The 13218-nt window shown below is 52.8% G+C and overlaps 1 protein-coding gene across 7 annotated transcripts in view; it reads left to right on the forward strand.

Annotated features, from left to right (window-relative positions):
- Positions 1-13218, forward strand: part of MYRF (myelin regulatory factor) — a 191831-nt gene that overhangs the window by 87095 nt on the left and 91518 nt on the right. For 5 of the 7 annotated variants that reach the window (XM_075566951.1, XM_075566952.1, XM_075566955.1 and 2 more), the window contains 3 exons: positions 10011-10072; positions 11743-12022; positions 12974-13074. In XM_075566951.1, coding sequence (XP_075423066.1) covers positions 10011-10072; positions 11743-12022; positions 12974-13074 — 443 coding nt within the window. Of the gene's footprint in view, positions 1-10010; positions 10073-10734; positions 10873-11742; positions 12023-12973; positions 13075-13218 lie in introns of those variants that run through there. The other 2 variants (XM_075566953.1, XM_075566958.1) reach the window with 2 other exon arrangements.

Below are 13218 nucleotides of genomic sequence, written 5' to 3' on the forward strand. Positions count from 1 at the left end.
TAGAAGCCCGTGTAAGAGCGCTGCACTAGTTAGAAGCCCGTGTAAGAGCGCTGCACTAGTTAGGAGGCCGTGTAAGAGCGCTGCACTAGTTAGGAGGCCGTGTAAGAGAGCTGCACTAGTTAGGAGGCTGTGTAAGAGCTCTGCACTAGTTAGGAGCCCGTGTAAGAGAGCTGCACTAGTTAGAAGCCCGTGTAAGAGCGCTGCACTAGTTAGAAGCCCGTGTAAGAGCACTGCACTAGTTAGGAGGCCGTGTAAGAGCGCTGCACTAGTTAGGAGGCTGTGTAAGAGTGCTGCACTAGTTAGGAGGCTGTGTAAGAGCGCTGTACTAGTTAGGAGGCTGTGTAAGAGCGCTGCACTAGTTAGGAGGCCGTGTAAGAGAGCTGCACTAGATAGGAGCCCGTGTAAGAGGGCTGCACTAGTTAGTAGGCTGTGTAAGAGAGCTGCACTAGTTAGTTGGCTGTGTAAGAGCGCTGCACTAGTTAGTTGGCTGTATAAGAGCGCTGCACTAGTTAGGAGACCGTGTAAGAGCGCTGCACTAGTTAGAAGCCCGTGTAATAGCGCTGCACTAGTTAGGAGGCTGTGTAAGAGCGCTGCACTAGTTAGTTGGCTGTGTAAGAGCGCTGCACTAGTTAGAAGCCATGTAAGAGCGCTGCACTAGTTAGGAGGCCGTGTAAGAGCGCTGCACTAGTTAGAAGCCCGTGTAAGAGCTGCACTAGTTAGCAGCCCGTGTAAGAGAGCTGCACTAGTTAGAAGCCCGTGTAAGAGCGCTGCACTAGTTAGAAGCCCGTGTAAGAGCGCTGCACTAGTTAGGAGGCCGTGTAAGAGCGCTGCACTAGTTAGGAGGCCGTGTAAGAGAGCTGCACTAGTTAGGAGGCTGTGTAAGAGCTCTGCACTAGTTAGGAGCCCGTGTAAGAGAGCTGCACTAGTTAGAAGCCCGTGTAAGAGCGCTGCACTAGTTAGAAGCCCGTGTAAGAGCACTGCACTAGTTAGGAGGCCGTGTAAGAGCGCTGCACTAGTTAGTAGGCTGTGTAAGAGCGCTGCACTAGTTAGAAGCCATGTAAGAGCGCTGCACTAGTTAGGAGGCCGTGTAAGAGCGCTGCACTAGTTAGAAGCCCGTGTAAGAGCTGCACTAGTTAGCAGCTGTGTAAGAGCGCTGCACTAGTTAGGAGGCCGTGTAAGAGCGCTGCACTAGTTAGGAGGCCGTGTAAGAGAGCTGCACTAGTTAGGAGGCTGTGTAAGAGCTCTGCACTAGTTAGGAGCCCGTGTAAGAGAGCTGCACTAGTTAGAAGCCCGTGTAAGAGCGCTGCACTAGTTAGAAGCCCGTGTAAGAGCACTGCACTAGTTAGGAGGCCGTGTAAGAGCGCTGCACTAGTTAGTAGGCTGTGTAAGAGTGCTGCACTAGTTAGGAGGCCGTGCAAGAGAGCTGCACTAGTTAGGAGGCTGTGTAAGAGCTCTGCACTAGTTAGGAGCCCGTGTAAGAGAGCTGCACTAGTTAGAAGCCCGTGTAAGAGTGCTGCACTAGTTAGAAGCCCCTGTAAGAGCGCTGCACTAGTTAGGAGGCCGTGTAAGAGCGCTGCACTAGTTAATTGGCTGTGTAAGAGAGCTGCACTAATTAGAAGCCCGTGTAAGAGCGCTGCACTAGTTAGAAGCCCGTGTAAGAGCGCTGCACTAGTTAGGAGGCCGTGTAAGAGCGCTGCACTAGTTAGTAGGCTGTGTAAGAGTGCTACACTAGTTAGGAGGCCGTGTAAGAGCGCTGCACTAGTTAGGAGGCCGTGTAAGAGCGCTTCACTAGTTAGAAGGCCGTGTAAGAGCGCTGCACTAGTTAGCAGGCCGTGTAAGAGCGCTGCACTAGTTAGGAAGCTGTGTAAGAGCGCTGCACTAGTTAGTTGGCGTGTAAGGGCGCTGCACTAGTTAGGAGGCCGTGTAAGAGCGCTTCACTAGTTAGAAGGCCGTGTAAGAGCGCTGCACTAGTTAGGAGGCCGTGTAAGAGAGATGCACTAATTAGTAGCCCGTGTAAGAGCGCTGCACTAGTTAGAAGCCCGTGTAAGAGCGCTGTACTAGTTAGAAGCCCGTGTAAGAGCGCTGCACTAGTTAGGAGGCCGTGTAAGAGAGATGCACTAATTAGTAGCCCGTGTAAGAGCGCTGCACTAGTTAGAAGCCCGTGTAAGAGCGCTGCACTAGTTAGAAGCCCGTGTAAGAGCTGCACTAGTTAGGAGCCGTGTAAGAGCGCTGCACTAGTTAAAAGGCCGTGTAAGAGCGCTGCACTAGTTAGGAGGCCGTGTAAGAGCGCTGCACTAGTTAGGAGCCCGTGTAAGAGAGCTGCACTAATTAGAAGCCCGTGTAAGAGCGCTGCACTAGTTAGAAGCCCGTGTAAGAGCGCTGCACTAGTTAGAAGCCCGTGTAAGAGCGCTGCACTAGTTAGAAGCCCGTGTAAGAGCTGCACTAGTTAGGAGCCGTGTAAGAGCGCTGCACTAGTTAGGAGGCCGTGTAAGAGCGCTGCACTAGTTAGGAGGCCGTGTAAGAGCTCTGCACTAGTTAGGAGGCCGTGTAAGAGCGCTGCACTAGTTAGGAGCCGTGTAAGAGCGCTGTACTAGTTAGGAGGCCGTGTAAGAGCGCTGCACTAGTTAGGAGGCTGTGTAAGAGTGCTGCACTAGTTAGGAGGCTGTGTAAGAGCGCTGTACTAGTTAGGAGGCTGTGTAAGAGCGCTGCACTAGTTAGGAGGCCGTGTAAGAGAGCTGCACTAGATAGGAGCCCGTGTAAGAGGGCTGCACTAGTTAGTAGGCTGTGTAAGAGAGCTGCACTAGTTAGTTGGCTGTGTAAGAGCGCTGCACTAGTTAGTTGGCTGTATAAGAGCGCTGCACTAGTTAGGAGACCGTGTAAGAGCGCTGCACTAGTTAGAAGCCCGTGTAATAGCGCTGCACTAGTTAGGAGGCTGTGTAAGAGCGCTGCACTAGTTAGTTGGCTGTGTAAGAGCGCTGCACTAGTTAGAAGCCATGTAAGAGCGCTGCACTAGTTAGGAGGCCGTGTAAGAGCGCTGCACTAGTTAGAAGCCCGTGTAAGAGCTGCACTAGTTAGCAGCCGTGTAAGAGCGCTGCACTAGTTAGGAGGCCGTGTAAGAGCGCTGCACTAGTTAGGAGGCCGTGTAAGAGAGCTGCACTAGTTAGGAGGCTGTGTAAGAGCTCTGCACTAGTTAGGAGCCCGTGTAAGAGAGCTGCACTAGTTAGAAGCCCGTGTAAGAGCGCTGCACTAGTTAGAAGCCCGTGTAAGAGCGCTGCACTAGTTAGGAGGCCGTGTAAGAGCGCTGCACTAGTTAGGAGGCCGTGTAAGAGAGCTGCACTAGTTAGGAGGCTGTGTAAGAGCTCTGCACTAGTTAGGAGCCCGTGTAAGAGAGCTGCACTAGTTAGAAGCCCGTGTAAGAGCGCTGCACTAGTTAGAAGCCCGTGTAAGAGCACTGCACTAGTTAGGAGGCCGTGTAAGAGCGCTGCACTAGTTAGGAGGCTGTGTAAGAGTGCTGCACTAGTTAGGAGGCTGTGTAAGAGCGCTGTACTAGTTAGGAGGCTGTGTAAGAGCGCTGCACTAGTTAGGAGGCCGTGTAAGAGAGCTGCACTAGATAGGAGCCCGTGTAAGAGGGCTGCACTAGTTAGTAGGCTGTGTAAGAGAGCTGCACTAGTTAGTTGGCTGTGTAAGAGCGCTGCACTAGTTAGTTGGCTGTATAAGAGCGCTGCACTAGTTAGGAGACCGTGTAAGAGCGCTGCACTAGTTAGAAGCCCGTGTAATAGCGCTGCACTAGTTAGGAGGCTGTGTAAGAGCGCTGCACTAGTTAGTTGGCTGTGTAAGAGCGCTGCACTAGTTAGAAGCCATGTAAGAGCGCTGCACTAGTTAGGAGGCCGTGTAAGAGCGCTGCACTAGTTAGAAGCCCGTGTAAGAGCTGCACTAGTTAGCAGCCCGTGTAAGAGAGCTGCACTAGTTAGAAGCCCGTGTAAGAGCGCTGCACTAGTTAGAAGCCCGTGTAAGAGCGCTGCACTAGTTAGGAGGCCGTGTAAGAGCGCTGCACTAGTTAGGAGGCCGTGTAAGAGAGCTGCACTAGTTAGGAGGCTGTGTAAGAGCTCTGCACTAGTTAGGAGCCCGTGTAAGAGAGCTGCACTAGTTAGAAGCCCGTGTAAGAGCGCTGCACTAGTTAGAAGCCCGTGTAAGAGCACTGCACTAGTTAGGAGGCCGTGTAAGAGCGCTGCACTAGTTAGTAGGCTGTGTAAGAGCGCTGCACTAGTTAGAAGCCATGTAAGAGCGCTGCACTAGTTAGGAGGCCGTGTAAGAGCGCTGCACTAGTTAGAAGCCCGTGTAAGAGCTGCACTAGTTAGCAGCCGTGTAAGAGCGCTGCACTAGTTAGGAGGCCGTGTAAGAGCGCTGCACTAGTTAGGAGGCTGTGTAAGAGAGCTGCACTAGTTAGGAGGCTGTGTAAGAGCTCTGCACTAGTTAGGAGCCCGTGTAAGAGAGCTGCACTAGTTAGAAGCCCGTGTAAGAGCGCTGCACTAGTTAGAAGCCCGTGTAAGAGCACTGCACTAGTTAGGAGGCCGTGTAAGAGCGCTGCACTAGTTAGTAGGCTGTGTAAGAGTGCTGCACTAGTTAGGAGGCCGTGTAAGAGCGCTGCACTAGTTAGGAGGCCGTGTAAGAGCGCTTCACTAGTTAGAAGGCCGTGTAAGAGCGCTGCACTAGTTAGGAGGCCGTGTAAGAGCGCTGCACTAGTTAGGAAGCTGTGTAAGAGCGCTGCACTAGTTAGTTGGCGTGTAAGTGCGCTCCACTAGTTAGTTGGTGTGTGTAAGAGCGCTGCACTAGTTATTTGGCTGTGTAAGAGCGCTGCACTCGTTAATAGCCCGTGTAAGAGAGCTGCACTAATTAGAAGCCCGTGTAAGAGCGCTGCACTAGTTAGAAGCCCGTGTAAGAGCGCTGCACTAGTTAGAAGCCTGTGTAAGAGCGCTGCACTAGTTAGGAGCCGTGTAAGAGCGCTGCACTAGTTAGAAGCCCGTGTAAGAGCGCTGCACTAGTTAGAAGCCTGTGTAAGAGCGCTGCACTAGTTAGAAGCCCGTGTAAGAGCGCTGCACTAGTTAGAAGCCCGTGTAAGAGCGCTGCACTAGTTAGGAGCCGTGTAAGAGCGCTGCACTAGTTAGGAGGCCGTGTAAGAGCGCTGCACTAGTTAGGAGGCCGTGTAAGAGCTCTGCACTAGTTAGGAGGCCGTGTAAGAGCGCTGCACTAGTTAGAAGCCCGTGTAAGAGCGCTGTACTAGTTAGGAGCCGTGTAAGAGCGCTGTACTAGTTAGGAGGCCGTGTAAGAGCGCTGCATTAGTTAGGAGGCCGTGTAAGAGCGCTGTACTAGTTAGGAGCCGTGTAAGAGCGCTGTACTAGTTAGGAGGCCGTGTAAGAGCGCTGCACTAGTTAGTAGGCTGTGTAAGAGTGCTGCACTAGTTAGGAGGCTGTGTAAGAGCGCTGCACTAGTTAGGAGGCCGTGTAAGAGCGCTTCACTAGTTAGAAGGCCGTGTAAGAGCGCTGCACTAGTTAGGAGGCCGTGTAAGAGCGCTGCACTAGTTAGGAAGCTGTGTAAGAGCGCTGCACTAGTTAGTTGGCGTGTAAGAGCGCTCCACTAGTTAGTTGGTGTGTGTAAGAGCGCTGCACTAGTTATTTGGCTGTGTAAGAGCGCTGCACTCGTTAATAGCCCGTGTAAGAGAGCTGCACTAATTAGAAGCCTGTGTAAGAGCGCTGCACTAGTTAGAAGCCCGTGTAAGAGCGCTGCACTAGTTAGAAGCCTGTGTAAGAGCGCTGCACTAGTTAGGAGCCGTGTAAGAGCGCTGCACTAGTTAGAAGCCCGTGTAAGAGCGCTGCACTAGTTAGAAGCCTGTGTAAGAGCGCTGCACTAGTTAGAAGCCCGTGTAAGAGCGCTGCACTAGTTAGAAGCCCGTGTAAGAGCGCTGCACTAGTTAGGAGCCGTGTAAGAGCGCTGCACTAGTTAGGAGGCCGTGTAAGAGCGCTGCACTAGTTAGGAGGCCGTGTAAGAGTGCTGCACTAGTTAGGAGGCTGTGTAAGAGCGCTGTACTAGTTAGGAGGCTGTGTAAGAGCGCTGCACTAGTTAGGAGCCGTGTAAGAGCGCTGTACTAGTTAGGAGCCCGTGTAAGAGCGCTGCACTAGTTAGGAGGCTGTGTAAGAGTGCTGCACTAGTTAGGAGGCTGTGTAAGAGCGCTGTACTAGTTAGGAGGCTGTGTAAGAGCGCTGCACTAGTTAGGAGGCCGTGTAAGAGAGCTGCACTAGATAGGAGCCCGTGTAAGAGGGCTGCACTAGTTAGTAGGCTGTGTAAGAGAGCTGCACTAGTTAGTTGGCTGTGTAAGAGCGCTGCACTAGTTAGTTGGCTGTATAAGAGCGCTGCACTAGTTAGGAGACCGTGTAAGAGCGCTGCACTAGTTAGAAGCCCGTGTAATAGCGCTGCACTAGTTAGGAGGCTGTGTAAGAGCGCTGCACTAGTTAGTTGGCTGTGTAAGAGCGCTGCACTAGTTAGAAGCCATGTAAGAGCGCTGCACTAGTTAGGAGGCCGTGTAAGAGCGCTGCACTAGTTAGAAGCCCGTGTAAGAGCTGCACTAGTTAGCAGCCGTGTAAGAGCGCTGCACTAGTTAGGAGGCTGTGTAAGAGCGCTGCACTAGTTAGGAGGCCGTGTAAGAGCGCTGCACTAGTTAGGAGGCCGTGTAAGAGAGCTGCACTAGTTAGGAGGCTGTGTAAGAGCTCTGCACTAGTTAGGAGCCCGTGTAAGAGAGCTGCACTAGTTAGAAGCCCGTGTAAGAGCGCTGCACTAGTTAGAAGCCCGTGTAAGAGCACTGCACTAGTTAGGAGGCCGTGTAAGAGCGCTGCACTAGTTAGTAGGCTGTGTAAGAGCGCTGCACTAGTTAGTAGGCTGTGTAAGAGTGCTGCACTAGTTAGGAGGCCGTGTAAGAGCGCTGCACTAGTTAGGAGGCCGTGTAAGAGCGCTTCACTAGTGAGAAGGCCGTGTAAGAGCGCTGCACTAGTTAGGAGGCCGTGTAAGAGCGCTGCACTAGTTAGGAAGCTGTGTAAGAGCGCTGCACTAGTTAGTTGGCGTGTAAGAGCGCTCCACTAGTTAGTTGGTGTGTGTAAGAGCGCTGCACTAGTTATTTGGCTGTGTAAGAGCGCTGCACTCGTTAATAGCCCGTGTAAGAGAGCTGCACTAATTAGAAGCCCGTGTAAGAGCGCTGCACTAGTTAGAAGCCCGTGTAAGAGCGCTGCACTAGTTAGAAGCCTGTGTAAGAGCGCTGCACTAGTTAGGAGCCGTGTAAGAGCGCTGCACTAGTTAGAAGCCCGTGTAAGAGCGCTGCACTAGTTAGAAGCCTGTGTAAGAGCGCTGCACTAGTTAGGAGCCGTGTAAGAGCGCTGCACTAGTTAGAAGCCCGTGTAAGAGCGCTGCACTAGTTAGAAGCCTGTGTAAGAGCGCTGCACTAGTTAGAAGCCCGTGTAAGAGCGCTGCACTAGTTAGAAGCCCGTGTAAGAGCGCTGCACTAGTTAGGAGCCGTGTAAGAGCGCTGCACTAGTTAGGAGGCCGTGTAAGAGCGCTGCACTAGTTAGGAGGCCGTGTAAGAGCTCTGCACTAGTTAGGAGGCCGTGTAAGAGCGCTGCACTAGTTAGAAGCCCGTGTAAGAGCGCTGTACTAGTTAGGAGCCGTGTAAGAGCGCTGTACTAGTTAGGAGGCCGTGTAAGAGCGCTGCATTAGTTAGGAGGCCGTGTAAGAGCGCTGTACTAGTTAGGAGCCGTGTAAGAGCGCTGTACTAGTTAGGAGGCCGTGTAAGAGCGCTGCACTAGTTAGTAGGCTGTGTAAGAGTGCTGCACTAGTTAGGAGGCTGTGTAAGAGCGCTGCACTAGTTAGGAGGCTGTGTAAGAGCGCTTCACTAGTTAGAAGGCCGTGTAAGAGCGCTGCACTAGTTAGGAGGCCGTGTAAGAGCGCTGCACTAGTTAGGAAGCTGTGTAAGAGCGCTGCACTAGTTAGTTGGCGTGTAAGAGCGCTCCACTAGTTAGTTGGTGTGTGTAAGAGCGCTGCACTAGTTATTTGGCTGTGTAAGAGCGCTGCACTCGTTAATAGCCCGTGTAAGAGAGCTGCACTAATTAGAAGCCTGTGTAAGAGCGCTGCACTAGTTAGAAGCCCGTGTAAGAGCGCTGCACTAGTTAGAAGCCTGTGTAAGAGCGCTGCACTAGTTAGGAGCCGTGTAAGAGCGCTGCACTAGTTAGAAGCCCGTGTAAGAGCGCTGCACTAGTTAGAAGCCTGTGTAAGAGCGCTGCACTAGTTAGAAGCCCGTGTAAGAGCGCTGCACTAGTTAGAAGCCCGTGTAAGAGCGCTGCACTAGTTAGGAGCCGTGTAAGAGCGCTGCACTAGTTAGGAGGCCGTGTAAGAGCGCTGCACTAGTTAGGAGGCCGTGTAAGAGTGCTGCACTAGTTAGGAGGCTGTGTAAGAGCGCTGTACTAGTTAGGAGGCTGTGTAAGAGCGCTGCACTAGTTAGGAGCCGTGTAAGAGCGCTGTACTAGTTAGGAGCCCGTGTAAGAGCGCTGCACTAGTTAGGAGGCTGTGTAAGAGTGCTGCACTAGTTAGGAGGCTGTGTAAGAGCGCTGTACTAGTTAGGAGGCTGTGTAAGAGCGCTGCACTAGTTAGGAGGCCGTGTAAGAGAGCTGCACTAGATAGGAGCCCGTGTAAGAGGGCTGCACTAGTTAGTAGGCTGTGTAAGAGAGCTGCACTAGTTAGTTGGCTGTGTAAGAGCGCTGCACTAGTTAGTTGGCTGTATAAGAGCGCTGCACTAGTTAGGAGACCGTGTAAGAGCGCTGCACTAGTTAGAAGCCCGTGTAATAGCGCTGCACTAGTTAGGAGGCTGTGTAAGAGCGCTGCACTAGTTAGTTGGCTGTGTAAGAGCGCTGCACTAGTTAGAAGCCATGTAAGAGCGCTGCACTAGTTAGGAGGCCGTGTAAGAGCGCTGCACTAGTTAGAAGCCCGTGTAAGAGCTGCACTAGTTAGCAGCCGTGTAAGAGCGCTGCACTAGTTAGGAGGCTGTGTAAGAGCGCTGCACTAGTTAGGAGGCCGTGTAAGAGCGCTGCACTAGTTAGGAGGCCGTGTAAGAGAGCTGCACTAGTTAGGAGGCTGTGTAAGAGCTCTGCACTAGTTAGGAGCCCGTGTAAGAGAGCTGCACTAGTTAGAAGCCCGTGTAAGAGCGCTGCACTAGTTAGAAGCCCGTGTAAGAGCACTGCACTAGTTAGGAGGCCGTGTAAGAGCGCTGCACTAGTTAGTAGGCTGTGTAAGAGCGCTGCACTAGTTAGTAGGCTGTGTAAGAGTGCTGCACTAGTTAGGAGGCCGTGTAAGAGCGCTGCACTAGTTAGGAGGCCGTGTAAGAGCGCTTCACTAGTTAGAAGGCCGTGTAAGAGCGCTGCACTAGTTAGGAGGCCGTGTAAGAGCGCTGCACTAGTTAGGAAGCTGTGTAAGAGCGCTGCACTAGTTAGTTGGCGTGTAAGAGCGCTCCACTAGTTAGTTGGTGTGTGTAAGAGCGCTGCACTAGTTATTTGGCTGTGTAAGAGCGCTGCACTCGTTAATAGCCCGTGTAAGAGAGCTGCACTAATTAGAAGCCCGTGTAAGAGCGCTGCACTAGTTAGAAGCCCGTGTAAGAGCGCTGCACTAGTTAGAAGCCTGTGTAAGAGCGCTGCACTAGTTAGGAGCCGTGTAAGAGCGCTGCACTAGTTAGAAGCCCGTGTAAGAGCGCTGCACTAGTTAGAAGCCTGTGTAAGAGCGCTGCACTAGTTAGAAGCCCGTGTAAGAGCGCTGCACTAGTTAGAAGCCCGTGTAAGAGCGCTGCACTAGTTAGAAGCCCGTGTAAGAGCGCTGCACTAGTTAGAAGCCCGTGTAAGTGCGCTGCACTAGTTAGAAGCCCGTGCAAAAGCACCGTCTGAGCTCTTTGTATTAATAGCTACGTGCTCCTTCCTCCCCCTCAGCACTTTACCTGACTCTCCCCCGGACTCTGGATCAGAGGCGTACTCCCCCCAGCAGCTGAATGGTAAGTGCCGATACGGTATTCCACCCTCCTCCAACACAAGTGGTTTTGTCCGGCTAGTGTTATCGTCCAGGAGAAAGAGGAGGTAAGAAACGTGTGAGAGATAACCCGTGGGTAAATATACTGACTATGGTTCTGCATGCGAGAGAGGGAGCGAGAGAGGCAGCGAGAAAGAGAGAGCCAGTGTGTGGGGTTGTGGAAGGAGAGAGAGGGGAGGAAAAAAGAGAAGTAACAGAGAGAATGGGAAGGAGAGAATGTTGAGGGTGAAAGAGAGAAGAAGCAGAAAGAGAGGGGGAAAGCGAACACGGGAATGGAGAGACAAGGGCGTCAGGGAGAGAGTGGAGGAAGAGTGAGGGGGGAGAGAGATGTGAGGCAGAGAGTGTGAGGGGAGGAGAGATAGAGAGAGGGGAGGCAGAGAGAGGGGAGGCAGAGAGTGGGGGGAGAGAGAGAGAGGGGAGGAGAGGCAGAGAGTGGGGGGGAGAGATAGAGAGAGGGGAGGCAGAGAGTGGGGGGAGAGATAGAGATAGGGGTGGAGAGGCAGAGAGTGGGGGGGAGAGATAGAGAGAGGGGAGGCAGAGAGTGGGGGGAGAGATAGAGAGGGGAGGCAGAGAGTGGGGGGAGAGATAGAGGGGAGGGGACAGAGAGGCAGAGAGTGGGGGGGAGAGATAGAGAGACGGAAGGCAGAGAGTGAGGGGAGGCAGATGGAGAGAGAGGTACTGACACAACGCGAGAGAGACAGGTACACACAGACCTGCAGAGCATGGGATGGAGGGACTGGACTTCAGAGAGAACCATCATAGCCGGTGAGAGATGTATAGCGGCAAACGCGCGGGTGAGGGAACGGTGACACGCATGGGGGAGACATGGACCTATATGTAAGGGGATTTGTGCTGTCACCTCTGTGCACAGAGAGATACAGGGTGGGGGTCACCATGAGACAGGTGCGAGTGTCACTGTGAAGGTGCCTGCTGTGTGAGGACAGGGTGGGGACACACAGTGGGACAAGCAGGTGGGAGTGTCACTGTGAAGGTGTCTCTGCTGTGTGAGGACAGGTCGCAGGGTGGGGACACACAGTGGGACAAGCAGGTGGGAGTGTCACTGTAAAGGTGCCTGCTGTGTGAGGACAGGGTGCAGGGTGGGGACAGACAGTGGGACAAGCAGGTGGGAGTGTCACTGTGAAGGTGCCTGCTGTGTGAGGACAGGTCGCAGGGTGGGGACAGACAGTGGGACAAGCAGGTGGGAGTGTCTGTGAAGGTGCCTGCTGTGTGAGGACAGGGTGGGGACACACAGTGGGACAAGCAGGTGGGAGTGTCTGTGTGAACATCCCTGCTCTGTTAAGTCTCTCTGCGCCTCTGTCTGTGCAGAGCAGGGAACGCTGTAGTGAGAGAGCTCTGTATATTAGAGCTGGTATCTCTGTTTATCAGAGCACAGAAATGCTTGGAATTCTCTACCGGCCCCTCCCTAAATATATCAGTAGACATGTCTGCAGCTCCCTGCCTCACCCGCTCTGCCTCTATAGGCATTTTCCCCTTTCGCTCTGCATTTAAGATGATGGTAGTTCAGGTGCGCTAACCCACAATGGGTCTTAGAGATCAGGGGTAAAGTTTCCTTTATTATGTACGTGTATATGTGCCTCTCACGCAACGTGTCCCCCCATACCCTCTTCTCACCAGATCCTCACATGCTACGCACTATGACCCCCGAAAACATGTGTCACATGACCCCACCTTCCCGTCTGGAGCACCCGCCCCCAGTCCACCTACAGGGCCCGCCCCCACCCCACCCGGCGCACCAGCAGCACTATCCCAGCATGCAGCGGGACCTGTACCTGAAAGTGGAGTCCCTGATGCCTCCGTATCCCCCCCTTGGACCCGGGATGCCCCCCACGGACTTGCATCACGTTCAGCAGTCCCAGATGCTTCACCAGCTCCTGCAGCAGCAACACGGGGCAGAGTATGTACCTACGGGGAGAGGGGGTGGGAAGCCTGTGCGGGGAAGGGGGAAGAGTGTGTCTGTCGCACCCTCACATCCAAAGTTTGCGGGCAGTGTTCTAAATCAGAGCTGTGACAGTAACCAATCGGAATGCCCCATTGTATAAAGGTCAGAAATCAGGCACGGAGCTTTCTGAAATGGAGCGCTCCGATTGGCCCAGACAGTTTTGTTTGCATATGCTGCATCCGCCCCCTTCACTGGCAAAAACAACATAGACCATTCACCCGGGGGAGCCCAGCATGTATTCTAGTGTGGAAAGCACGCGTATGGAGCGGCCTGGTAAATGCAGACTCTTGGTTTGGTCATCGGGTCAGTGGCACCTGCTTTTAATTTATTCATGTGAGTTTTGCAGGCAAAATTCCTCCCAAGTTAAGAGCTATATTTCTCTGCGCCTGAGACGTCCTCTCATTGTAAGATTAATGGTAGCTTGCACTGACCATGTTAAGTCTTTTTATTGGGTTTTCCAAACAATGTTTATTTAGAACGGATGCGTAGAGAAGCGGATTAGGCATCTTCATCATTATCTATGAGATGGAGATCTGCAAGTCTCGCTCATTGGGAAGGGCGTCTCGCTCATTGGGAAGGGCGTCTCGCTCATTGGGAAGGGCGTCTCGCTCATTGGGAAGGATGTCTCGCTCATTGGGAAGGGTGTTTCGCTCATTGGGAAGGGCGTCTCGCTTATTGGGAAGGGCGTCTCGCTTATTGGGAAGGGCGTCTCGCTCATTGGGAAAGGTGTCTCGCTCATTGGGAAGGGCGTCTCGCTCATTGGGAAGGGTGTCTCGTTGGGGAGGCAGTCTCCCTCATTATGGGGCAGCGTCACTCATCAGAAGTCCCTGATCTCCTGGAATCCTCTCAATGGGACGAGTTCTTCTCGCGTCTTTACTGATAAAGCGTTTGATTGGTCTGTTGCAGGCTCCCTGTGCATCCTGCAAAGAAGAGGAAACACTCAGATTCTCCAACCAACACCCTGAGAGACCAGATACCTAATGGAGGCATGGTGAAACAGGAGCCGGGTACTGACACACACACACATACACATAGCCTAAGAGACCAGATACCTAGTGACGGCATGGTAAAACAGGAGCCGGGTTGTAACACCTACACATAGCCTGAGACACCACATACCTAATAGAGGCATGGTGAGACAGTAGAATGTG

This window comes from Ascaphus truei, chromosome 12, assembly GCF_040206685.1.
Source record: "Ascaphus truei isolate aAscTru1 chromosome 12, aAscTru1.hap1, whole genome shotgun sequence".
In the NCBI taxonomy this organism is placed as follows: domain Eukaryota; kingdom Metazoa; phylum Chordata; class Amphibia; order Anura; family Ascaphidae; genus Ascaphus; species Ascaphus truei.